The sequence below is a fragment of the Periplaneta americana genome, chromosome 6 (assembly GCF_040183065.1).
Source record: "Periplaneta americana isolate PAMFEO1 chromosome 6, P.americana_PAMFEO1_priV1, whole genome shotgun sequence".
Classification (NCBI taxonomy): domain Eukaryota; kingdom Metazoa; phylum Arthropoda; class Insecta; order Blattodea; family Blattidae; genus Periplaneta; species Periplaneta americana.
The window spans coordinates 47157513-47184625 of NC_091122.1; the positions used below are offsets into that span (position 1 = coordinate 47157513).

The 27113-nt window shown below is 32.7% G+C and overlaps 1 protein-coding gene across 5 annotated transcripts in view; it reads right to left on the minus strand.

Moving 5' to 3' along the window:
- Nucleotides 1-373: 373 nt before the first annotated feature.
- Pdp1 (PAR-domain protein 1) overlaps nucleotides 374-27113 on the minus strand; it is a 588948-nt gene continuing 562208 nt past the window's right edge. For all 5 annotated transcript variants that reach the window (XM_069828052.1, XM_069828050.1, XM_069828048.1 and 2 more), the window contains exon 6: nucleotides 374-26858. In XM_069828052.1, the coding sequence (XP_069684153.1) occupies nucleotides 26772-26858 (87 nt within the window). In that variant the 3' untranslated portion in view covers nucleotides 374-26771. The remainder of the gene's footprint in view (nucleotides 26859-27113) is intronic.

The window sequence follows — 27113 nt, forward strand, 5'->3', positions numbered from 1 at the left end:
CTGTGTACAAGTCACAGTTCTACATCTGCTGCATCTTCAGTCGACCTGAAATAGATGAAGTTGAAATTAATGAAAACGAAATGAATTTAAGATCCAATGCTGAAAATTACCCAGCAATTACACTTCAATTGGTTGAAAGGGGAAAACCTCGGAAAAAATCCCAATCAGGTAACACCAGGATTTTAACCCTGGCTCACTTGTTTCACAGTCGGAGGTGCTAACCATTACTCCACAGTGGTGAATGGGCAGGACGCCATAGATGAAGATGCTATGACGTAGGACACGATATTTTTCATAGAATAGGAAAATAGTTTCTATGGATTATTTCCGAGGATTGATATGGATGAAAGCAAGGAAATTAAAAAAGAGTGAAAAAAAGAAATCTTGAAATTTTATTTTATTTTTCAACACTTGTTGTAATCATAATTTTATTGTATTCATGAACTCCAAAATGTAACTCCTACTTATTTGCTGTTTTGAAATTTAAGTTTACAAAAAATGAGAGTTACAAAACGTTATGAGAACTGTACTTAGGTACTCTTAGCATGGACATTTGGACACATGAACTTTGACACCCAAGTTTTTTCAATTTCACATGTTGATTTATTAAGTCTACTCTTCCTCTTCACAATGTTGTAGTCAATCCTGTATCATTTCCCTGAAGAACGAATATAATTAAGACAATTATATCAATAATTACACTCCACTTGCTATCTTTTTACATCAGATGATAGAAAATATGCAGACAATGTTTTAAAACAACTGAATAATCTATTAAGTAATTTATGCCAAAGTAGAAAAGAAAAATCCATTCTTTTTCCAATACACTGCAAACAAATTTTATTAGCTGCAATGTACTTTTACAACAAGCTGAACACCATTCCATAAAAGAATAAACACTAAAAATGTATAATTTCTTACAACAATCAACACTGATCGACCAACTTGCTGACGTTTGATGTAATTTTTTGTCAAAACTTTTTAATAAAATATATATTATGTGTTATGTAAATATATATATATTTATATCTATATATAATTATATAATAAACAACGAATATTCTCTCATTTTCTAGCTGTGACATAATAGTTTGTCTCTATCAATACTTTGTAGCCTTCCACATTAGATCAGTGCCATTGTGTCTGATTTTATGTGTGGTTGCACTTGGTGACTAAGCACTGTGTAATTTAGATGGAAGTAAAGTAGTCCCTACACATTCTTAATAGTAGTACTACATTGAAATATCACCTATGGCCGGTTATTTTTTTCCCCTGGGAAAGATCTTAAAAGATAACATGCATAAAAATTGTTTATAAAATGAATTAAAAAGAAAATACTGATTAATATGATCAGTTTTTGTAAATTCCAAAATAAATTCACATATGTTTACAACCCCAATGAAGCATATTTATTTATCAAAATAACTTCCCTTTAGTATTGGAAATATCGTAATGTATTTCTTAAGATTTATGTCACGAAGGATGTTTCTGATGTAAAAAAGAGAAAGTGAAAACATTTTCTATTTCCGAATTACAGTCGTCTGATGTGCGTATTTTTAATTTGTGTGCATTGCAAGAAACAGTTTCATCTAAACTTAGTTTCCTACTGATTAGGGAATCACAGAAACCATTATATGATATATATATATATATATATATTTATATATATATATATATATATATATATTGCACTTCTAATTATATTAATGTTTTTGTTCTACTTTCTTGTTGATGTTAAAAAATCCATGTAGAGGACATTTAACTGTTTCATAACGACATTGCCAATACAAATTATACCGTTCATAATTAATTTAAAGAACATCTTATTTTGGTAGTGTAAAACGAAAATAAATTGACATTTCAGAGGTATTTCTTTGCATTACTGCTATTATGAATTTTTGCACAATATGCCTCTATATTACCCAACAGTTCAGCTATCACTATTGCTAAATGCCCTGCACAAACTTATGTACGTGGGCTATTTTTAAAGTAAGGACTGTTTTTCAATAAATCGTGAACTACAAAACATTTAGGTATCGTACTCTATTTTTTCTCGGATGCTACATACATTTAACTATTTTTCTATGTACCAGTAGTTGCTATTGTTATTTGTCATAGCAAGAGACAAGTTTCTGCAGACCCTCCTCATAGTCCACAGTCTGAGATGACAATTAATCCTGGACCACTGTTTTCACTTCATAGTCAGTGTTGAAATGCTTTCTGGTGAGGAACATCTTCAGATGGAGAAAGCCATGGTAGTCCGTTGACACTAGTGATGGGCAATAGTCGATAGCACTATCGATAGTTCTGATGACTATCGACAATATCGAAAAATGGAAAGATCATTCATAATAATATAAGGGTTTTAAACGAGCTGGGCAACATGATTCTTTTTCAGCGATTCAATCAGATATTACGAATCATCTGTTTAATGATTCATTCACGGTTGTTCAGAACTCATCCCAGTCTATGATTCCAAGTAACGATATTCTTTTGAATTGTAAACGAACAACTCACATGATTCTTCACTTTGCAATCATGAGTAGAATACGAGCGTTCTACATATCTTGCATAGAAGGCAGAGTAGGCCCGGGAAGGATATAGTCACTTTATAATGAGAGTTGAGAGATTGGGTTGTGTCTTTCTGATTGGCTGGAACCAGTCTTCATGATCGCCATTAATCTACAAAGTTAAGGAAGATAGTTATCCTTAATTATAATTTATCAATTCAACCTTACTATCAAGTATATTTTTTTACATTAAATCCCTATTTAACTACTACGCAAATTTCAGACTTGCACTCATTATTTTTAATATTTAACTAAGCAAATCCAGTATTCTGTTTTCACTTATATGTTCCTTTTATCATACACCATTCACCCACAACTAAGTACAGTAATTTTGTCAGAAAGAATCTGTATTCACTGAGATCTTTAGTTGCTTCGGAAAGACTGTTATCCAAAACTGAAAACTTAATCAATGAAAGGCGAAACCTTCTGCATCCCAACAAAGTGGAAATGCTTATTATAATGGGAAACTTAGACTATCCTTGGAGCAATAATCACATGTTAAAAAAAAAAAAAAAACATAATGAATGGCTAATGTTGGGACTTTAAGGACGGGTTATAATATTATGTCATTAGTATGTAATTCAGATTCAATTCATTATATATAATTAAATTTACAGTTCAGTACGCGTTTAGGCAAATTCAGATATATATTCAGTTTATAACAAATTAACAAAAAAAAGTTTGTAATTATTATCAATAGTATCGATAGTTTTGATTAATACTATCAATAGTATGAACAATAGTCGATAGTACTATCGATACTATTGTGACTATCGCCCATCTGTAGTTGGCGCCAGGTCTGGACTGTATGGGCCTCGCATTGTCGTGAAGCAAAATAATGCTGGCAGACAAAATGAATTTCAACACTACAATGAAGTGAAAACAGCAGCCCATGAATGGTTGTCGTCTCAGGCAGCAGACTTCTATAAGGAGGGTCTACAGAAACTTGTCTCCTGCTATAGCAAATGTTTCAATAACAATAGCAATTAATACATAGAAAAGTAGCTAAATGTATGTAGCATCTCAGAAAAAATAACATATACCCAATATGTTTCGTAGTTCATGGTTTTTTTTTTTTTGTAAAACAGTCCTTACTTTAAAAATAGCCCACATATAAACCACTTACTGCATATTCCTCCCAACCAATTATGCGTCGGTTTTACATATGATTTCTCCACTAATTTATTTACATCAGAAAGAAACTTACGTAGCATAAATCTTAATAAAAAGGCACGGAAATACTTTCTTCATCAAGTCATTTATAAAATTTCTGAACGAATTTCCCCACATAGCACAATATGGTATGATTCGTACTGTTATGTTACAAAACTCAAGGAAGAAACTGTCTAGTTAAAAATGCTGAGACCAGCTCAGCAAGATAGACAGAATGGTCCCTGAGGTATATCATTTCATATCCTATAAATTTTAAAGTTTGGCTGGATGATAGTGTCCATGAGGGTGAATGTATAACATTGCCAACCTATTACAAAAATTCTGTATAATTATTTATGAGTGTAAGTTGATGTAAAAAAAGGAGACAGTATTTTAAAGCAATGTAATGACAGTATTTAAAATTTTGTCATTTGTACTAACTTTCATTTAACTATCTTACGAGAAGGTCTTGCATATATTCAAGAATATGGAAATACATTTCTAAATGCACATATGCATACATATAAAGGACTTACTCACGACCAAACTAATTAGGATGTAAAATCGCAGCATTGCAGCTTGAATGATCCCTAATAAATCAGCACAGATCTGCTACTTCAACCACTTAATTTGTTTTACTGAAATATTCATGAACATTAAACAAAATATTTGGAGTATTGGTCTTTATTTTATGCATTTTTTTTTCACATTACAAAATGCCCATCATTAGTATAGTTTACTTTGATGATTACGTTTCTTTATGAAGCTTGAAACCCACTTTTCTAACTTTACAATTTTTCTTAATTTTTGTTTCTAGTACATTCTCAGTCCTTTGTTTACCTTAGTTTTGTTACAGTTACGTGAATGTGATGATTTTATCCTGGAAAATTTTATATGCCTTTTAAGCATACCTGAAGTCGTTCTACACATAATATTGTGACAAGACTCGATGGAACAGGAGTTTAGTACCTTTTACAAACTAATGATTGAAGATGCGTTAGAAATTGTAATGCATGAACTAAGCAAAACTGCTAAAACATTTGGATTGAAAATATTCATTTACAAGATAAAGGCTACGGAATTTTGTAGTAAACATACCGAGGGTTAAAATAAAAATAAATTGACAAATGCAACGGAAGAATAAGTTTCTGAGACCATTCACTTGAAAATTTTATGACAGGAATGACAGTGAAATTATAAAATACAGTAGCCTACAAAATCAGTGGGACAATCGTAGTTTTGTACAACATAAGCAAAGTTAAGAGTAAATAATATAATTTCAAAAATAATATTGATTAATAACAGCAAAGTTTAGAATATAAAGAAGATGGATGCCCAAAAAACTAGCAAATCACAGATGAGTTTTGTATGGTCATTGTGAGTATTCACAAGATCGAGTCATCAAAGATGTTAATGTTATACCAGAATAAAATAGTGTGAAACATTTAGAGCAAGACATAAAATCTTGCCAAACGAAATGAACACAATAATTTCAAAGAATGTACAATAACAGATTCCCAAAAACTGGTATTTTAATATAGTCCCAGAGGCAAAAGAGAACCTCTGCGATCTAAACACAGAGGGCAAAATCAGTAACATCTAGAGCTCTAATGAAATGTCTGAAGACAATCTGTAGTTTATTCAAGATAAAGGTAATTTTGATAGAAAAAAACGCCATTTTTTACAGAGAGAAGACTGGATGAAACTGACTGGAATGAAGAGCTGGAGGATAATATTTAACAGGAAAACAAGTTCAGAAGTTGTCACACATCTATGAAGCCCAATACTTTCATATCTTATATACAAGGGTAAATTTGTTTATACAAAATTGTCAGTTGGTACGCTTCATACATAGATTCTATTTCAGATTGAAAATGATTCTGTATTTTAATCAAACAAACCACACTCTATATCCACCATGTAGCAGAACTTTATATAAGGTACCTACATATACATAGTACGAGATTTTATACCGTGTAAACTGTTAATCATAAGCTACATAATAAACAATAGTCCTATCAAAAAATGCACTGTATTTCCACTCAAATGAATTCAGAATTTAAACACAAGGTATTGGTGCATTTTGAAATACGAAATTTCATATAAGTTGTTAGATGATGGGCAGGTTAAGTTTCAGATCAAATCGACTGAGTTTTTAGGTTCAAGTTACTATTATCATTCCCTAGTTAAAGCAATTTGGGTCTGAAATAGTTATTTGTGAAATCAGAAATACATTTCAAATGAAACGTTAACTACAATTTTGAAAATTTAATTACATTCATGTACTATGTGTAACGTATAGCTTTAGTAGTAAGATATTTGTTGAAAGGAAAATAATTACAAGAATTTCGGAGTAGCTCAGTGGTTAGAGCATTCAGTGCGTAGAACTGAGGGTCACAGGTTCGATCCTCGGTACCGGAGCAAATTTTTGTCCATTAATAACAAATTACAATAAGTTCTTATTCTGCTAATTTGACAGTCACAGTAGTATTTTAATACATACATTTTTAGAAGTAACATATGTTTTAATTCTCACTGTATAGATCACATTTTAGTTTTTTTTTTTTTGTGGGTTATTTTACGATGTTGTATCAACATCTCAGTTTATTTACCGTCTGAATGAAATGAAGGTGATAATGCTGGTGAAATGAGTCCGGGGTCCAGCACCAATAGTTTTTATTTTATTTTATTGGGTTATTTTACGACACTGTATCAACATCTAGGTTATTTAGCGTCTGAATGATACAAAGGTGATAATGCCGGTGAAATGAGTCTGGGGTCCAACACCGAAAGTTACCCAGCATTTGCTCGTATTGGGTTGAGGGAAAACCCCGGAAAAAACCCCAACCAGGTAACTTGTCCCAACCGGGATTCGAACCTGGGCCACCTGGTTTCGCAGCCAGACGCGCTGACCGTTACTCCATAGGTGTGGACAGCACCAATAGTTATCCAGCATTTCCTCATATTGGGTTGAGAGAAAATCCCGAAAAAAACCTCAACCAGGTAACTTGCCCTGACTGGGATTCAAACCCGGGTCATCTGGTTTTGCAGTCAGACGCAATCACCATTACTCCACACGTGTGGACCATTTTAGTTCTAGATTTGCTAATAGTGAAAGTATATTGGGAGTAGTTTTCACATCTAAAGGAACTTTTAAGTGCTTTCTCAATAAGGATGATTTCACATCCTTCAGTTGGTCAGGAATTGCCTTCAATTGTAATCAGTAAGTACAGAATATGGAATATGGAACACATTTAGTAACAAAGCCTTCACTATATGCCAGAAAATATTTTATTGATTGCAAGACTATGAACTTCTTCATGAGTATGTGAGATGATGATGAATAGGGACCGGATTTTTAGGGTTTTAAAAAGACCATTTTAGGTTTTTGGAATAGGTGAAATAGGTATTTTTAGGTTTTATGTCCAGTCTTTGAAAAGGGTCGCAAAAACTACCCGATCGTTAAAAATGTATCCTTACAGTTTTTCTTAAAAAATAAATATTTATTTATTAAGGCAACATGGACCACGAAACTGACCTTTTCAAGAATCGAACTGTTTATCAAAATTTATAAGATTATAAACATTATTTGTAATTTGAATAAATTATTGTTACAATTAACATTTCATCTAATATAATTTTCCTTGATATAACTACATAAATTTCAGTTTTCAATAGATAAAAGGTACAATACACACACAACTTTTGAATTAAATTTGTTCAAACTTGATCAAGAATTATTTTAAAAAGTAACAAACAAACAAACAAACAAACAAAACATTATTTACTGGTACCTACTGTTCCTGGTTGCAATATGTGACCAAATACTTTTCAAGATTCTCGAATGAGAAGTTTTTTCTATTGTCTCTCAAAATACATTTGAAAGACGAAAAGGTTCTTTTGACAGTATATGACGTCATAGGTGCAAATTTCATCGCTGCCACTGCAGCAGGTACCCACGGTAACTGACAATTGAAGCTTTTCCTCTGGAGAATGGAGCACACATTTTTCATTTTTTCAAACCCTAGATTCCTCTGCAATACTTTCTTCAGTTTTAATGTGACAGCTTCACCCACGGGTCCTGGTACTTCGTTTCTGTAGAAGCAAGTCAATGACGCCAATTGCATCTTTCAGTTGTAGCGACGAAGATTCCAAGTACGGTACTCAATATATTTTGGAAGGTCACTGAAATGTGCCTTGAGAAAAGCAAGGGAGTCATAGATGATATCACTGCTAAGTACAGATTTTGCCTTGGGAATTGAGGCAGCCTCCTCCACACGTCGAGTGTTGTTGTTCTTCTTCTTCTTCTTCTTCTTCTCTCAATGTATTGACATTTCTCTCAAAATAAAAAAATCAATATATAACGGAGTAAATACAGGATAACGTTTATCAACGAATGATTTAGGTTTTTTTTAGATACTAAGGTTCAATTTAGGTTCTTTTAGGTTCAACAGAATTCACATTTACGACACATACGATCATGATTCGGAAAATTATTGAAGATTAGGAGTTGAGAAGCAAGGAAAAAAATAGGTAAAAACCTACAAATCCGGTCCCAGATGATGATGATGATGATGATGATAAAGAAGAAAAAGATTTATATTCGAGGAGAAGGAACTCGAGAAAACTTGCCCTAAAATTGTTGTCTGTCAAATATGAACTATTAACACGTGATTAATATTTTATTAGCTGCAGTTTATAATATGTCAGATGCAGTTTTACTGAACTAGACTGTCAGAATCACACTCGAATTTTTTTAAAGTATGTTAGGTACTACTTAAATTTCAAGTTCATGCAAAGTCATCACGTTAGCATTTCTAGTCCGTTAAAAATGTCAACTTACACGTTATCATCATTTAAGTTTCTGTGCTATTAATATATTCTTCTAACCCTTTACCAAAAACAATAAAAATTTTTCCATTCAGCCTCATAATGGAATTTACACATTCTCCCCTCCCTCCAAAAATCCCTTATCCCAAAGGAAAATTTCTAAAAATACTAAAGGTATCACTTACACTTGTCATTCATGACTGAAAGGATCGAATAAGAGGTGAGAGTATATAACTGCGAAGAAGTTAATCCCACATTCCATCCAATCACTTGGCACTTTACTAATGTTTCCGACTCCACAACAACTTAATATACAAAAAGCACAGCAACAAACAGTAACAAGACTACAACTAGAGACTGATTTGTTACTTAACCATGGTAAAAGTGCCATCTGCTAGCTACTTACAAGGAAATTACACAGACTACCACATGTTTAATGCTGAAATGTGATGTGTGTCACCACATTTTCATCTTTCGTGATGTTGCGAGCTCGGACAGAAAGCTACATAGAAACAGATGCTTTTTTTGAAACGAGTTTCAACAGAGGACACAAGCACACTTCCTAAACACTCACACATCCGCTATGCTGTGCTAATATATATAGTTTCTCTATTTAACATTTCTAAAATACCTACGCAAATTCATATTATCTTTGTTTAGAGTAAAACTGAAAAGTTACCCATAACCCTGTATGAATCGAGCCGGACTTTTTGAGTCCTATAAAACTTAACAATTCTTTAACATCTACCCTCTGATTAACAAGCATTTCCATATTTACTCTCTCTCTTAGCAATGTCACTTATCTCTTACCACAGTTTTTACTAGTAGTTTCTGGTACCGATAATAAATGAGGGGTTGTGGGCAAGAACATGGTAACCCACATGAAGACGAATTTTGAACTACTTCACTTCACTGCATTCTTATTTAATGACGCTACTGCTAACCAATCCGGTCGAGCCTCTGCATCGTAGTGTGTCGTTTGAAAAAAGTTCGTTTTCAAGTAGTAATCTTGTCAAAACGTTGAATGTATTTTCGCGTTTTACATTCGTTTTTGTAATTAAGTTACTTCATATTCAATTCTATTTTGTTCGTAGTACCGAAGTACCGCACTGAGGTGACTAACAAATTATTAACTTACGTGAATAATGGATGATGCTTGATGATGATGAACATGTCTGCACTTCACGGAAACAGACGGATGAATCCACCGAATTTTGAACTAACATGGCGATAATATGTTAGGGGACATGCTCTATCTAGTGACGAAGTAGTTTGCGTCTATCCCCAAGAGATGGCTTGTTATACTTGTTTCGAAAACCCACATTTCCCTTCTTTGGAATACATAACACAGTTACTTTGCCTCATTTTTCTCAAAACCAATAAATTGTGGGTTACCATGTTCTTGCCCACAACCCCTCAAATCTCTTCCCTTCATTTCTATTATAATAAAAATAATAAACATGACATTGTCATTATTTAACAATAAAAAATCCCTATGGACAACAGTCCTTCCACAAAAAATGGCGAACAAAATGTGCTTGAAATGGTTTAAAGAGTCCACAGATATAATAATGAAACCCTCAATAATGCAGTGGAAGTGATGACGACAACATGTTATAACAGGATGTTAACATAATTAATATAAATTTACCTTTGGATATAAATAACATCTGAAAGAAACACTGATAGTACAAAGAATGTAAATTAAAAGATGTGAATATGTGTAGAGTTACAAAATGTATTACAAAAGATTCACTGGGTTTCTCTCATTATGTCTTGGTCTTATAACAGCAACCCATTTCAAGCACTTCGGACTAGCTAACCACCCTGTTGTCCTAGCAGCCTACAAAGGGTTAATTATCATAAAACTCTTAAGAGATACTTTGTAACAATCTCAGCATACTCTCTTCCAGCCCCAACAGTTTAGTACCAATATAACACAACTGCGACAAGTAGAAAAATCTATGAATCTTATAATATTACATTGTTACCTTTCGGTGAAATATAAAATAACTTATGAATTGAATAGCCATCCAGAACGAGGTTGTAACCAGCAAGTACGGAATTCTTAAAAAATGGGGGAAAACACTGTACTGTACATACTTTAAATTTTTTAGAGCACGATTGACAATCAGACATGTGTGCTGATTTTAACACGAGAATAAGCATTACACATAGTGCATCATTACTTCACGGAAAAGTCTACTTATGAGAAATGAGGGTTACAACCTTGTTCTGGGCGCCTATTCAATTATGAACTGTCTAACTTCAGTCAGTTACACATTACAATAGCATTGATATTTCGACCGTCTAGTTCAAAAGTGCGACAACTCAAAAAAACAAGTTTTGAGATATCTTCAGTTGAAAGTTTCATATAAATCACTTAGAAAGGGTCAGAGTTCTGGTTCATAACCACGACAATTAGAAATGAGTCAGTATTCAGGACGAGTTTATCACAATCTTCCAGTTCATTATTAATACATTTCGAAATGTACTGATAATGAATTAGTAAAGTCCATACTTATAATTATTTCTAAAGCAGTTTATTTAGTTTTTTTTTTCTTTTTGGTTGTAAATATGACTTATCTCAATACTGAATCGGAAAGAGCTCCGAAAGGGGCTTTCAGTAGTATAAATAACTAAAAAATGGCAATTTTTGAGTTGTTGCACTTTTGAACTGGACGATCAATTTGTACATGTTCTAAATTTATGATTCACGTTTTGAAATTTCGAACTTAAATCTCAGAGACTTGACATTGCTACTGATTCGTCAAGTTTTTACTCCATCCTTCCAGAAAAATCATGAGACAGGACATTCTTACAAGATACATAGCCACAAGAATTATATTATTACCTTCGTTCACCAAGTATTATAAAACATTACAAACTATTACAGATACAACAAGATGTTTTGACTATTCAAAGACCACAAACTGTAACAAAATTAATGTAAAATAATGTACTACGATCTTCAGTCCAATGTCGATTTTAATTTGGCTTCTACTCTGACACCATTTTCTATTCAATTATTCATATTTTATGAAGCATTACATAATTTCTGCCAATGTCACTGTTGTAATTTGTTAAAAATAATTTTTTTAAGTCTTAAAGTATTATTTTTACAGTATAAATTTAAATACCAGTACGCAACTGAATAAAAAAGACTCTTGGACTTAATACAATCTGGAAAATGTATTATCTAAATCGAATACTTTTCTCTGTTTGTAAATTTAATAAACTATGTATATTTCCTTGAATACTTTCAAGGGAAAAATTGTTCCAGAGCTGGGTATCGAACCTGGGACCTTTGGCCGAGTGCTCCAACACTCTACTCACTAAGCTACCTAGGAACTCTACCAAACTTAGGCTCAAATGGAACGGAGTTACGCAATAAGAGGCCAACTGCCAAAAACCTGTTTTCGAGATACTGATATTGAAATAAATCTGGTTTTTATTAAACATTTTATGCAAAAAGTATTGTAACATTATTACAAAAAGTAGCACAAATAATATTTAAAAAAAGGCTAACCAATTTTTAATAACAGACCAGCAGTTGAATTAATATTGCAAAGCAAAATAAATAAATAAATTTTATAAAATAAACTAATTTTGCTTATAAACAGGAACGAAATGTAGATATCGCATTCTTGATTTTTTCAGAGTTAAATAATCCAATGAACAACAGATTTGTGCAAATATCTCTCTCTCTCTCTCTCTTTTTTTTTTTTTTTTTTCAAATTGTCGGTTGGTCTGTTGTTGCATAACTCCATCCAAATATTCCCTTTACATCCACATACCTCAAGTGGGTTGACAAGATGTCAAGAGACCCAGCATTGAGTGCATACCAAGTTCTGTGTGACTTAAATTTGTGGTTTTCCTGTTAACAAACAGTGAAATTTCTGGGTAGCTCAGTTGGTGCGCTCAGCCAAAGGTCCTGCATTCGATAACCAGCCCCAGAACAATTTTTCCCTTGAAATTACATTCAAGTCAGCTTCACAGGGAGCTATACCTGAAAATCAGATTTGTATATGTATATTTCAATTTATATATCCTAGTTATATTCTTACCAAGTATATAAAACCTTCATTTTTACATTTTTACAGTAAGCATTGTCCTGTATGTCAGAGAAACAATTCTATAAGCTGTAGAATTCAAACTAAAATAAATTTTTGCTTTCGAAAACCTCCATGTACCTGCAATATGTACGTGTAGAAAAATTTATTTCTTTAAACAATAATCTGCATCCTGCGAAAAAATAAAGAGTCAGTCGAACCTCTCTACAACGAAAACCAATATAATGATAGACCCTGATGCAACAATAAATTCTATCGGTTCTGGTGTATTTCCTATATTTTAAATACGAGTATGTTTTATCCATCATTACAACGATAATCACATTTAGGAGAAACCCTGATCGGATGTTAAAAAAATTTGTAATTTTATTATATACAATTTTTGTTTTTTTACTTTACTTGATTTTCACGTTAATTACTATTTCATTTTCACTCAGTATCACCTTCTTAAAAATGTTTTCCATTATTTCATCCACCCCGTTTATACTTTTGTTAACCGATCTTGGAATTCTGCGCAAAGTGTGTTTTACAATAGAGTTCTACCTTCTTCAAGTACGCTTAACTCTTAATAGCATTTGCCTTTACGTTTCCTGCCACTGGCATCTTTCACATTCGAGTTCATTCATTCACTGTTTTCTGCTCAAGGGCAGGTCTTTCACTGCAAACCCAGCATTCTCAAATTTTTCTTATTTTTCTCTTCTTAATTGTTAATTATGGCAGGTGTAACATGAAAGAAATCAGTTTAGAGACTAAATTAGCTGCATTTAGTGATTTTGATAAGGAGTAGAAGCAGACTGCAGTGGCTAAAGAGTACGGGTTTGCGAATTCAATACTCGCAAAATTTATAAAGAAACGTAAGGAAATGAAGAACAGTATCGCAAGTGGTAGGCAACAGAAGACACTGACATTGCTACCTTAAAGTAAGGACATTTAACATTCTTATAACAGCCTTATTGTGTAACAAAAAGCGCTTGATTTTACCAGTATAGTTACTTGATGATTCGAACTTCAAAGCAAATAATAGCTGGCTATAAAGTTTTAAAAATTTCTTTCATTAAGATGGCACCTGGAGAAGAAAAATCAAATAGGGTACCACCAATAATCAAAATGTGAGTAAATGTTATTTCATAGCATGTAATGTTGTTTTGTGCTTATTTCTATTATATTCTCTTTCAGAAGATAAATTTGGGCAAAATGTCATAACCTCTCAATACAACAATAACCCTGATAAACAACATAATTTTTATAGTCCCCAAGAAAATTGTTGTATAGAGGTTCGACTGTATAATGTACACTTATTTTATAGCTCCAAATTTCTATTTCAGGTGCTTTATCTCCCTTTCTGATGAAATTATTCATGAGTATTTTCCAGAGATGATTTATTTTGAGCCTGGAAAACTTGATGCGAAATTGAAGGGTACAGGGAAAGAACCAGCTTTGTCCACTTTTCTTCAAAGATGAGTTATGCGTGTTGTGTGTAGTAGGATTCCATGTAGTCTAATCCTATGAATGAAACACTGTGATAATGTGAACAGTCTAAGTGCTATGACAGATTTTAGATTTGGCATACAATGAAAGTATACAGGGTGGAAGTGAAATAACCTTGCAGATTTAAAAGGACGATAAAGTACAAGTAAATGAATAGAAAATCTATATTACGTTTTAATTAGAAAATTAAGTTTGAAGATTCAACAGTCCGGCAACATCGCCGCTAACACACTCTACTCGTGATACAGATGTAAGAGGTCAACGAACTCGGTGTGTCTCGGTAGGTGCCAAGATGTTGCCATTTGCTCGCTTCGTGCAATGGCTTGAATTTAGAGGTTTTAAAAATTAAATTTACATGAAAATCATGCATGCTACTGAAATATGACAGAGGGATAAATGATTCTTTATTATATTTTCTATTGATACGGACAAAAATCACAATCCGACTTGCAATAGTTACTGAATAAGAGACTGTTAAACATTTGGGAAGAACATTTTTTTCTGAAAAAAAAAAAAAAAAACTATTAACTTTATATCAATATGATATCATGTTTTTTTTTTTTTTTTTTTTTTTTTTTTACATACAACATGAGCTATTCACTCTGGAAATCAACAAGGCTAATTCACTTGAGCTATTCACTCTGGAAATCAACAAGGCTAATTCACTTCTACCTTGTATGCTAAAGACAGACTTTAAACTGCTCTCCTGAACAATTTATTAAAGTGAACTGAGCTCGTTCTTTTTCTATACCCTTCAATTATGTGGCTGGGAGGAAAAAGGTCTTAAGTAAAAATTTTATACTTTGCAGGAGAACAGTAGAAAGATTGAAATTGGTGTCAATTATAGTTTTTTTTTTTTAATTAAGAGGTCTTTCCTGGATATTATTTGTTTATATTTCTTCTAAAATAGGTAATGTTGCTCATTTAATAATTTTCTTGATTATTTCCAAAAATAGCAGCACTTAAGCCCTTTTAAGACTAGAACCCAAACTGAGTAGAACGGACTATTTTAACATAAGACCTTTTTCATGTCAAAATAAATGATAAATGTAAATTATTAGGAATGCAAAATGGGTCTTAAACAATTATAGGACTGTTTACCCTGGTGCTTAAAGTTTTAAAATGAAAGGACATCAGTATGTGATAAAATGGCTAAAATACAAGTTAGACATTTTTAATAGGGAAGCATGGAAAGTAAACATGTGATGTTTGTAAGGAATAAAGCATTAAATATTCTTAAGTCCTTTATTCTGTGTGTGCTCCATTCAAAAAATACTTAGGACATTTGGTAACGCTCTATAAATCCAGTCAGGAGTCTTATTTGACTTTAACCGTTTTACCAGATTGTAGAGAACTGTTTCCATTCAGAATATATAAAAAATCTCATTTTCACAAAAAAAATGACTTAAGACCTTTTTCCTCCCGGCCACAGAATTATATTTTTTATCATTACTGACCCTTTCACTAATGTTCAGAGCTGACTGCGGTACATAGTCTGAATATGGTTTCAACATATATGACATAGAATGCAGTGATACGAATAACACTGGAAAAATGTAATAATGGTACATCATATGAACTTCATATTCAAGAACAGTGTTACCTTCATGTTGTTCATTAGTCCAGTTTCTTATGCTCCAGAATTTTTTTTTCTCAAGGAATAAACATAATACATGTAGGCCTTAACCACGAAGTGCTTTTGGGGCTGGAAGTTTTTGTGTAAAAAAAATATAAAAGTTACTCTGAACAACAAGAGCAATAGCTGCAATAATTGAATTCTATCTAATACAGGATTAACATGTGAAGTGCTACGTTTCCTATCATGTAAACTGTATGATATCTTAATGTTAGTCGATTTAAAATGGGGTTATTTTGCTTACTGTTTGTACCTGTATCGGAGCTGTAAACAACAACTGTTTAAAGCCTAAAAGCAATTAGCTAAGGAGCTGCCCATTATCCCGTCATTTCATCAACATGAATAAATGTCTCACACACACGAACTTTTCTTCATATATCATAACTAAGTTGGCCGTTCTGGTATTCGAATGTCAGTATTATAGTGAACAACATCTTTTCAGGAAATTTAAAGTAAATTTGAGTTCTTATATAAGAAAATTTAGCACTAACTGCATCCTCCACTTTGATACCTGCAACGAAAATGATGTGAATTGAATTGTGAATTTATGGCTTCAACTCTGGCTGTGGGTGATGGATTTTTAAAGAGCAATAAAAACTCATAATAAGGGAAGTGAAGTTGTGGTTCTTTCTGTGACTACATCTTTTCCAGTTGTATTTAAGAAAATATCAATTCTATTTCAGATATTATCAAATGTATTTCAGATTAGTCAACTTAATTTCAGAAATTATCAATTGTATTTCAGATTTGTCAATTGTATTTCAGATGGTATCAATTGTATTTCAGATTTGTCAATTGTATTTCAGATGGTATCAATTGTATTTCAGATTTGTCAATTATTGTATTTCAGATGGTATCAAATGTATTTCAGATTTGTCAATTGTATTTCAGATGGTATCAAATTATTTCAGATTTGTCAACTGTATTTCAGATGGTATCAAATGTATTTCAGATTTGTCAACTGTATTTCAGATGGTATCAAATGTATTTCAGATTTGTCAACTGTATTTCAGATGGTATCAAATTTATTTCAGATTTGTCAATTGTACTTCAGATGGTATCAAATGTATTTCAGATTTGTCAATTGTATTTCAGATGGTATCAAATGTATTTCAGATTTGTCAATTGTATTTCAGATGGTATCAAATGTATTTCAGATTTGTCAATTTTATTTAATATGGTATCAAATGTATTTCAGATTTGTCAACTGTATTTCAGATGGTATCAAATGTATTTCAGATTTGTCAACTGTATTTCAGATGGTATCAAATTTATTTCAGATTTGTCAATTGTATTTCAGATGGTATCAAATGTATTTCAGATTTGTCAATTGTATTTCAGATGGTATCAATTGTATTTCAGATTTGTCAATTGTATTTCAGATGGTATCAATTGTATTTCAGATGGTATCAAATGTATTTCAGATTTGTCAATTGTATTTCAGATGGTATCAAATGTATTTCAGATGGTATCAAATGTATTTCAGATTTGTCAATTGTATTTCAGATGGTATCAAATGTATTTCAGAAAATAAGCAATGCATTTAAAATTACATAGTCACTTTTATTTCACAAAATAACAAATGTAGGCCTACTTGATATTTTAACACATATTTAAAAAATGGAAAATGGATTTAAAAAATCCTCAACTTTATTGCATTTTAGTGTCCGATAGGCATATTCTTCATAGCTATAAAGCTGCAGCTTGATGAATTGTACTGTGTTGTACTGCACTAGCACAATCACCACCAACAATATTATGTGTGTTGCTTCATCAATTTTATTCCCTACAGTAGGTAAATTAGCCTACAACACCAGAAGCTATGACGTCAGGAATTCCAAGATGGGTTTTTACGTACTTCTTCACTTTACACCAAATGATCTCGATTGGATTTAACATTGGAGAATAACGTGCCAACCGTAACTTCTGAAATACAAATGATCATTTCTGAAATACAATTGACAAATCTGAAATACAATTGATGTTTTCTGAAATACAATTGATACTATCTGAAATTGAATTGACTAATCTGAAATACAAATGATACTATCTGAAATACAATTGATGTTTTCTGAAATACAATTGATACTATCTGAAATTTAATTGACTAATCTGAAATACAACTGGAAAAGGTGTAAACTCGTGAAGGAATCCTGTCTATGATTGAGAAAACTATGAACTTTCTACCAATATGATACTAGACCAGACAAGGTTCTCTCGTGCTGTTTGGGCCAACTTCTTGACTGAGACTGTGAATGTCCCTGCAGGAGAGCATAAGGGAGCCCAGAAGGATGTAGCAAAACAGCAAATATAAGAGCAGATACAATAAAACAATAAACTATAGTATACATGAGGCAAATAGCGGAATGCCCTTAAAAAATAAAAATAATAAATATCTGCACAAGAGGTGCTTCAGTTTTTATATTCAGCTCCTTTAAAACAGAATAAATGAAAATAAACGACGATGATATAAAATTTTGTTAGCAGTACACATATTTTATGACTTAGTAAACATTATCTGTTATCAGGCAGTACATCTCACTTGATGATGTGTGTCAGAGGAAGAACAATTGTTTGTATACATCTAAAGTTTGACAAGTGTAATATGTTACTAGTCAGCGATGTATGCAATGGAGGGGAAAAGGAATGGCAACCCTATTTCAATATTTCCTGGCTTAGTTGCCTCATGAAGGATGCTCTATTGGCGTCACTTAAGAGGTTTCAACTTGTTTTCGAACATTTGATTAAACAACATGTATGTATCCAATGTCTACCCACTTTCACTTGGATATTGCGGATAGATGGCAGGTCTGTGACCCATTTTCAAGTTGCATACCAATTCGACAGACATGCTGTGCATGATGTGTATCTGTGAAAGTTATGTCGTGTATTAGGGTGAGTGTGTGTGTAAGTGTTCTTGTAAGTGTAATGTAAGGATAATGAAGATGAGGAAGGGAAACCCAGTGCCAGCATGTACTAAACGTTATTTAATGTAAATTATTTGACTTAAAAAACAAATGAAATACATTTCACATGTGCAAGGGAGATAGGACATAACCAAATGGTACCAATTCTTCACTTATGTTATTAATTTTTTCATTGATTTACAGAAGGAAAGGTATGATATTTATTTTCATATTGTGTACTCGTTTCATAATCCATTATACTGGCTTTAAAAGTAATTTTATACCAGTTAATAATAAAGTCTGCTGTTAATATACGAGGATCATTCCGAAAGTATTGCCTCCTATTTTTTTGTGTTGACCTGTAATACCTGAGCCGGATGTTAGTGGCATAATAGTAAAGGTTGAACCTTCACGCTAATGTCCTGTTAGTTTGGTTGTCGTGCGACAATCTACCAAAATGGTATATGACAAGGTACAAAAGAAACAGAGAGGTGTTATTGAATACCTCACTGCTGAACAAATTGCACCCAATGACATCCATCGATACTTGTTAAAGGTGTACGGAGACAATACAGTGGATGTGAGCACTGTGAGGCCATGGGTAGTGCGATTCAAAAGTGATAAAAATGATAATCCTTTCATATAGGCGGGATGTGATTGTTTGGATGTTCTCGAACCTGGAGGAACTGCCACTTCTGAAAGCTGCAAGCAGATGCTCGCTAAATTGAAAGTCTGAATTTCCAGAGTCAGGCCAGAAATGGAAACCTTTCGCTTGCAACACAATAAGGCCATGCTCCATACCACTTTCGCGACCACAGAGTACATTGCGAAATTTAGCTGGACTGTCCTACTACATCTACCGTATAGTTCGGTTTTAGAGGGGTTAGACCTCATCTCTTTGAGCCTATGAAAGATGAATTATATGGACGGACAACATTTTTCAGACAAGGATGCTGCCACTGTAGCTGTAACAAAGAAGTGACTTGTCTTTGCTTGTTCAAATTTTTACAAGTGTGGCATACAGGCTCTCACTCATCACTGGAAAAGTTGCATAAAGAATGGTGGTGACTATGTGGAAAAATAACTGTATGTAACTTAAATCTTGCTTTATTTAACTATCTTATTATGCTTTCTGTATATATATTTTAGTTTCCGTGAAAATAAATAGGAGGCATTACTTTTGGAACAACCCTCATAGATCATATTTTAGGCCAAAAACGATTTTATAGGAATTTTATATGACTTCCAGGAAATTTTCACAAGAGTAATCGAATAAAAAATTTAAAATGAGCATTTTCAGATTTTGGGACATTAAGAAAACTTGTAAAAATACAGCACATGTCTGCTAGCTAATAATTAAAGTGCAAAAATAATAAAATTCACTTGTCTTAGTTTACTCTGGATTTGGATTCTACCACTGAAAAAAAGCAAAATGGAGGATGCAGTATGTTGCAGTATACAAGATGTGTATCACGAAATGAGCCCACTTTTCTAAATTTCAAATACTTGAATTAGATAGGCCCATCTGATTACAGGACGAATTGCAGTATCACAAAGAGCATAAAAATGTCTGTCATATGTTGGGTTTAATAGCATTCCTGGGCTACCAGCTCCACAACCCAGTAATTATCAGTTCATTTTGCTCCATTGTGGACCAGATTTCGGACCTCATAGCTTCGTTTCTTTAGCATAACCTGTACGCGACAATTTGGAAGTTACAACTAATCGGTATAAGTCATGACTCATGAATTATTAGTAAAGTACTCGTGATTTCATCAATAACGAGAAAGACATTAAAGACAATAGCATTTCAATTCAGGTAGTAATCACACTTCACAATAAAATACATAAAATAACTGTGTAATATTGACAAACCAGTTCAAAAGGGAAACAACTCAAAATTTAAAGTTTCGAGAAACCTCAATTCTAAAACTTAATGTTGTTGTGAAAAGTCTAATAAAACATAACCTATAAAATAATTTGAAACTTACAGTATATATAAAACATCGTTAACAGAATTTAGAGTAATTATTTCAGTGATCCATAGATTTTTCACAGCAACATGAGAGTTTAAAGATTCAGGTTTCTCAAAACTTTATAATCACTAATTAACACAGTAAACAAGTTACAAAGTTAATGTGAGGAATTTTACCTGACTGACTAATTTCGAAGTGGTATTCTTCATTGTCCGAATCGCTGCAATATTCTCACCTTGCGAAGTGCTTTCAGGTAATCTCTAGTTACTGCTATAAAAGCTACATTATGGTCAAATCATTTCATTTTGATGGAGAGTCTTCTTCCTAATTTTCTCGTTGTACGAACTGTATTAAAAATTCTGATACACGCAAAACACGATTTCGGAATGTTTACGTAAAACAATCTACAAACATTTAAGCCGAAATATATTATATATATTTCAATATTAATTGTGAATATTCAAATTTCAATTCTTTCAATAAACTATAATATTATTTACTTCTAAACTTATTACGCTTTCTAGTCAACATGCGATAAAAAAGGGGAAAAATTAAGCATCAAGGATACTAGGCTTTGGACAATGAAGAATACCACTTCGAAATTAGTCAGCCAGATAAAATTCCTCATATTAACACAATAAAGAAGTTACAAAGTTAATCAGTGATTATATAAGTGTTAAAAGTGTATATAGAACAATGAAGGAAAAGAAAAAACTTGATATTTTGAGTTGTTTCTCTCTCAAACTGGCCTGTCAATATAACAAAGGAAGTACCATCTTTAATATCTGATTTAAACTTCGAAAAATGAAATAAAGAATCTGACAGGCAATGTTTCTTCCATCTATTTTGTAACGCATTTGAATCAATAAGTATTAGAGGCTCCTAAAGATTGGAACCGTCAGTTTTTGGATGCATTACCGCATAATAGTATGGTTATGCATTTACGAAAATCTAATTACAAATTTAAAACAAGTGAAAAGTATAATTTTAAATTTAAAACCATTGAAAAGTAGAAGACAAGTCATTCATTCAATCATTCATTCATTTCATTTTTATACAATATGACCGTTTAATTTATTTATCTATCTATATTATATATTTATTTATTTACTTATTTATATTAAACTGGTATTATAGTGCCAATCACTTTCTACAGTGTTTAACCATGTATTAACCTTTATTTTGAAGATATCATTCAAAATATCTAACAATAAAAAATAATAAAATTCTAATGTAGCACTTATATGTTATGTATGTTGGGAACATACATTGTACATAAATAGCCTACCTCTGATAACATGCAAGAACGAAATATATTAAATTACAAAGTTGTAACAACTTATATTTCACTCAAATTATAAAGAAATGAGATAACAGACGTGAAGTTATTTCCTAACTAAAATAGTTCCCTAAATCTTTTACGCAGATATTAACCGTCTTGTAGGCTTGTACAGACGTAAATGGTGGCAGCATTATATTGACTGTTTACTGTGTCCATTGGCATATATAAATATTAAGATATATATGTATGATAACATTTTTAAAATGTAATAAAACCACCGTTAATTGTACTAAACATTGTGTCAAAAAATAGAAACGGTAGTGATATATAATTTTCTTTTAGTTGTAAAAGAAATACTGGAGAGTGGAGCTTTATTGTACGAGTGATTTAACTTTTAACAATAGAAAATTCATATTTACCAACAATAACAGATAAAATAATCTATACAAGAAAATATAAAACTCGATATAAGTAATTAAAATTTGTTTTTCGAAAGTTAGGTTATAGAGAACAAATTACAAAGGAATGTGATTTCTTACGTGTAATAAAATCACATCTTAAAAAAATCAAATAATTCATACTTCACATTATAGCCTCGTAGACTGAATTGAATAATTTGTACCGGTATTATAATAAATAAAGTATGCCACGAAGATAAAGAATAAAGACGAAGGAACCACAAATCATGCTGCCCAGCCCTCTTTTTCTATGCATAAATTATTACTGTTCTTCAATAATGGTGACGATATTATGTTATAATTTTCAGGCACATGGCTAACATTAGCCACGTTTCAGGCAGTAGTAATGCATACCAACACGAGGTTAGTAAGCACAGAAAAATCCACATTGAAATTTTAGCTTTGAACCTGCCTTTTAATCCCAATATTATATATGGTACTAAGACCTTTCTTCTGCCCACTAGATTTCTGCTAGAAAAACGTTACTTCTTCCTCTTAAGTTTTTTTAACACCTGCACGAACCTTATCTACCACTGCACTGAGCAAAATACTTTTATATAACATAGCAGTAACATTTTCACATTTAGTGTTGCCAAGTATAGAGGAAAAGGTACAGTATCTAATGCGGGGAGATTTTATGAACGGAGAAATATTCAGAAAAAATTATCCAACATATAAGGAACTTTCAGTTAGCTTGCATTTAACTTATTTGTTTATTTATTTATTCATTATATTCTTCGTCAGTTCCAAGGGGATCAGGGAGATTCACTGCATGTGGGAAGAAACACCAAAAGTAAAAAGTCTGTTACTGATAATGTAGAATTATTTCTTGTAAATTTCATTGTTGACACCGCAGGCAAATGATACTTTGAAACATAATCTGTGTATCTTATTTTATATTTTTTTTTATAGAGAGGAAGGCACAATATTGGTAACATATTCATTTTAATAGGTACTGTAAAATGGGGTTACTTTGAACACAGAGAAAACTTTGACCATTTTTTTCAGAAAATCATATTTAGGTTTCTACATGCTGCATTTGTTATAGATGGAGGTAAATTATCATAAAATCATTCTCATACCAAATTTACCTCCATCTATAACAAGTGCAGCATGTAGAAACCTAAATATGATTTTCTGAAAAATGGTCAAAGTTTCCTCTGTGTTCAAAGTAACCCCAGTTTACGGTACATTTTTCCCTTTGATAATCCTTCAAAATACTGTCTCTATTACTTCTTAAGACTTTGCTGGTAGTAATATAATAGTAAGGTTACTAAGCTGAAACATAGATTTTCATTGAAATTTGGTAGTTTTCTTGGCAACACTTTTAAAAACAAAATTCAGCTGTATTCCAACAATTCTGTGTGTTGAGAAGCACTTCTGTTCGTGATAGAGATGGGGTTGAAACTGTTCCACCCATTCCTGATCATTTGAAATGACATGATCGAAACAAGTTCCGAAATAACAGTTTGACATGTGAACTGTTAAGTAGGAGGTACTTGGATACTAGTATATTGTCTGGATAGAAATTATAGAAAGTTGTATGAAGTAATAGTATGCATGAACTGTACACATGACTCGAGAGCAAAACTACCGGTACCAGTAGCAGTTTCTATCTGAAATAGGAAATGGTTTTAGCACATACAGTATTATTTAGTTTAACATGTCAGTCCTATGATTAAAAACATGTAAGTGGATTTTTGGTCTGCCAGATGCTTAAATTCGAAAATAAAATTTATCGAAATGGCTCAATTTATACAGTAGCAGCCTACTAAGCACAAAACATAACCTATACCTCTTGATTACACACTTTTAACACTTGTGTCACTAATGATTTGTTAAATTTGTTAATTAAATAACTTTCTAAGCTTCCTATGTCAATATTGAAACTCTTAATGTAATGAACCTGGAAGAAGGAGCATAGCAGGGAAAAGACCGCACTTTGTTTAAAATCTGCATTACATTAATGACAGGTAACCTGTGACAACAGTCTAGTATATACAGTCACGAAGCTCAATACGTAGTAAATATGCATCCATAGATAGTTGCTAACCACTAGGATCGCTACTATCGCCTCATTACAGACAATGCGAAATAGTACCGGCACAGTCTATTGTTCCTAGTACCCTCAACAACTCAACCTTCGTGACTGTATATACTAGACTGTGCTGTGACCTCACTTTTTCATATCCTTAATTAGTGCCTTGTTGACAATTTGTGCACCTGAAATAATCAAAGTTGTGCTCTATTTCGAACAGATGCTTGTTCTTTTTATAGTGCAGTGTTTTCGACTGCATGCGCTCTCTCATGTTACAAGATGAAAATGCATTCCCCTGTATTTCAGTAAGATGCGTGTTGCACTAAACTGGCAACATTCTGATGACGTGACTTCCTGATTCCAACATAACCTAAATTAGAGCATTGTTGACATTTTGTATACTTTCAACAATCACAGCTGTGCACTTATAATTACATGCATTCTTTCTGTGTTGTCGAACAATCCTCACGTTATGTAAATAACAGCTTACCGGTACTATTCTGTTTTGCATTTTATATGAAGAATGATTCTGCATTATTAATAAAATATTGATATATTATTTCTGTAACTTTATTAGTTCTGTTAACGTTACTTCCATAATATTAGATTGAATTTATTGTGAAATTTAAAACATATTATTTCGTATTTCCTACATAATACTGTAATATTCATTTCTGTAGGATTTTTCTTTGTTGCATTACTTTATTTTTATAAAAGTACTGTGTTATTTCCTCCATTTTGTATTAGAGATTTAATTCAACCATTTTGTTGCTGAAATTTAGATTATGGCATTAAAGAAAAAATAAATACTGTAATTAACTTTTGAAACAGAAAAATAATGTAATGCGAAAATGTAATACAATGTTCCAAGGTTGTATTATTAAAAATCTTGTAATATATAAAATAAAAATAATATCACGAGACAAAATGCTCGAGCAAAAATCAATAAGTTGAGCTTAATAAAACATTTTCAGTAGCGCAGCCTTTTTGACAATATGCGCCTCCTTCGGTTATAACACATAAGCACCTTCTCCCAGGTTAATAACAAATTTTGACTTGTTTCCGATCTTCATATTTCTAGTAACTAGATGACTAGGAATCTGAAGATTGCGGATACAAGTCAAAACTAATCATTACCGGTAATTAAGGTAAAATTTTCAATATTAACGTAGGAAAGTTAAAAAGTTGTTTACTTAACAAATTTAACAAATCATTAATAACTTTTACCATACTGGTAATGTGCTGTATATTTTTGTATGGTGCTCTAGTTGCTGGCCTGTTAGCAAAGGACGTCAGAGCTGAGCAGCAGAGCAGTACAAAAATAAATGCACAAATGAACGCGACATATTACTTATATGTCATATCAGCTGTCATAATTGTCACATTTTATTTGTACATAACTTAAATTTGTTTTAGTCTGGCAACACAGCCAGAATGAACACTACAGTTGGAACCATACTGTTAAGTAAGAAAGAAAACATCTGTCTGATCTGTGGGACCCTAAGAAACACATAGAATCATGTCCAGGTGGAATCTGATTCTACGACCATTTTGCATGCCTATTCCATATTCAGAACAAATGCCTATCCCATATTCAGAACAAATGTTATTTCAGAACATGGATTTTTTGTCAATTTTTTTCTGGAACTGCTCCATTTGCGGAACTGTTCCAAAAGAACTTTCAGTTATTTTTTCTCCACCTCTATTTCGTGGCTGTGCACCCGTGCAGATTAGAGGAAACATTGACTATAGGACAACGAAGTGTACCCGAATTTTAAGGCTATTGTGTGAACGAAATCAGGTAGAGAAAAGTCTTAGCTATACGACCTTCGATTATCCGACATTCTGATTTATCTTATGTAACTTTGCAGCTGTGAGAATGAGATACTGGTGACGTGTCGCAGCAAAGAACAGATATACCGTAAAGACAGACAAATCGTAATAATTCCGAGAACAGCAGCGAAATAATTACCGACATTTTTGTCTAGTGCTACTTGCGTTAAAGCTTGTAGCATTTAGTTAAGAACTGGTTACACAGTTTTGTTACATTTGTGATGTAGGTACTTTACCACAGTTCAAACTACCCGACATTTTGGTCAGATAAATGGGAATCCCCTAACGAGTGTAACTTCTTAAACTGCTGACCAGGTTATGCATTCTACGTCACTTCACTGTATTCATGAGTCCAAGACGCTCACACCACCAGGTCCAGTGAGAGGCGAAGCATCCAACGTGCTGGCTCCGGTCAGCAGCAGAGTGGGATGGTCTGAGGCAGGTGCTGCTGCTGTTCATGCCGATGACGATGGTGATCGTGTTGGTGATGGCGGTGATACGGTGATATTGTGGTGGTGATGGCAAGGAACTAGACATCTGTGAACTTGGACAGTTTGTCTCGAAGTAGAAGGTTTTCTTTCTTGAGCCGATCGAGTTCTTGGCGTAGTCCCATATTCTGAATCAGAAAATAATGGATCAATTTTCACATTTGTTTAAGGCACAAATGGGACACAAAGCATGGACCGACATCAATGCTAGATTAGTAACACCATCATACTTAGGCAGGGCTGATCATATTACGAAGTTTAAATGTAGAAAACAAGGAACAGACGTGGCAAAATTTTCCTTTGTTAACCGCACAATAGTAGACTGGAACAGCTTACCTGCGGCAATCTTTCAGGGTGGTCCTCTCAAAATCAATACATTTAAG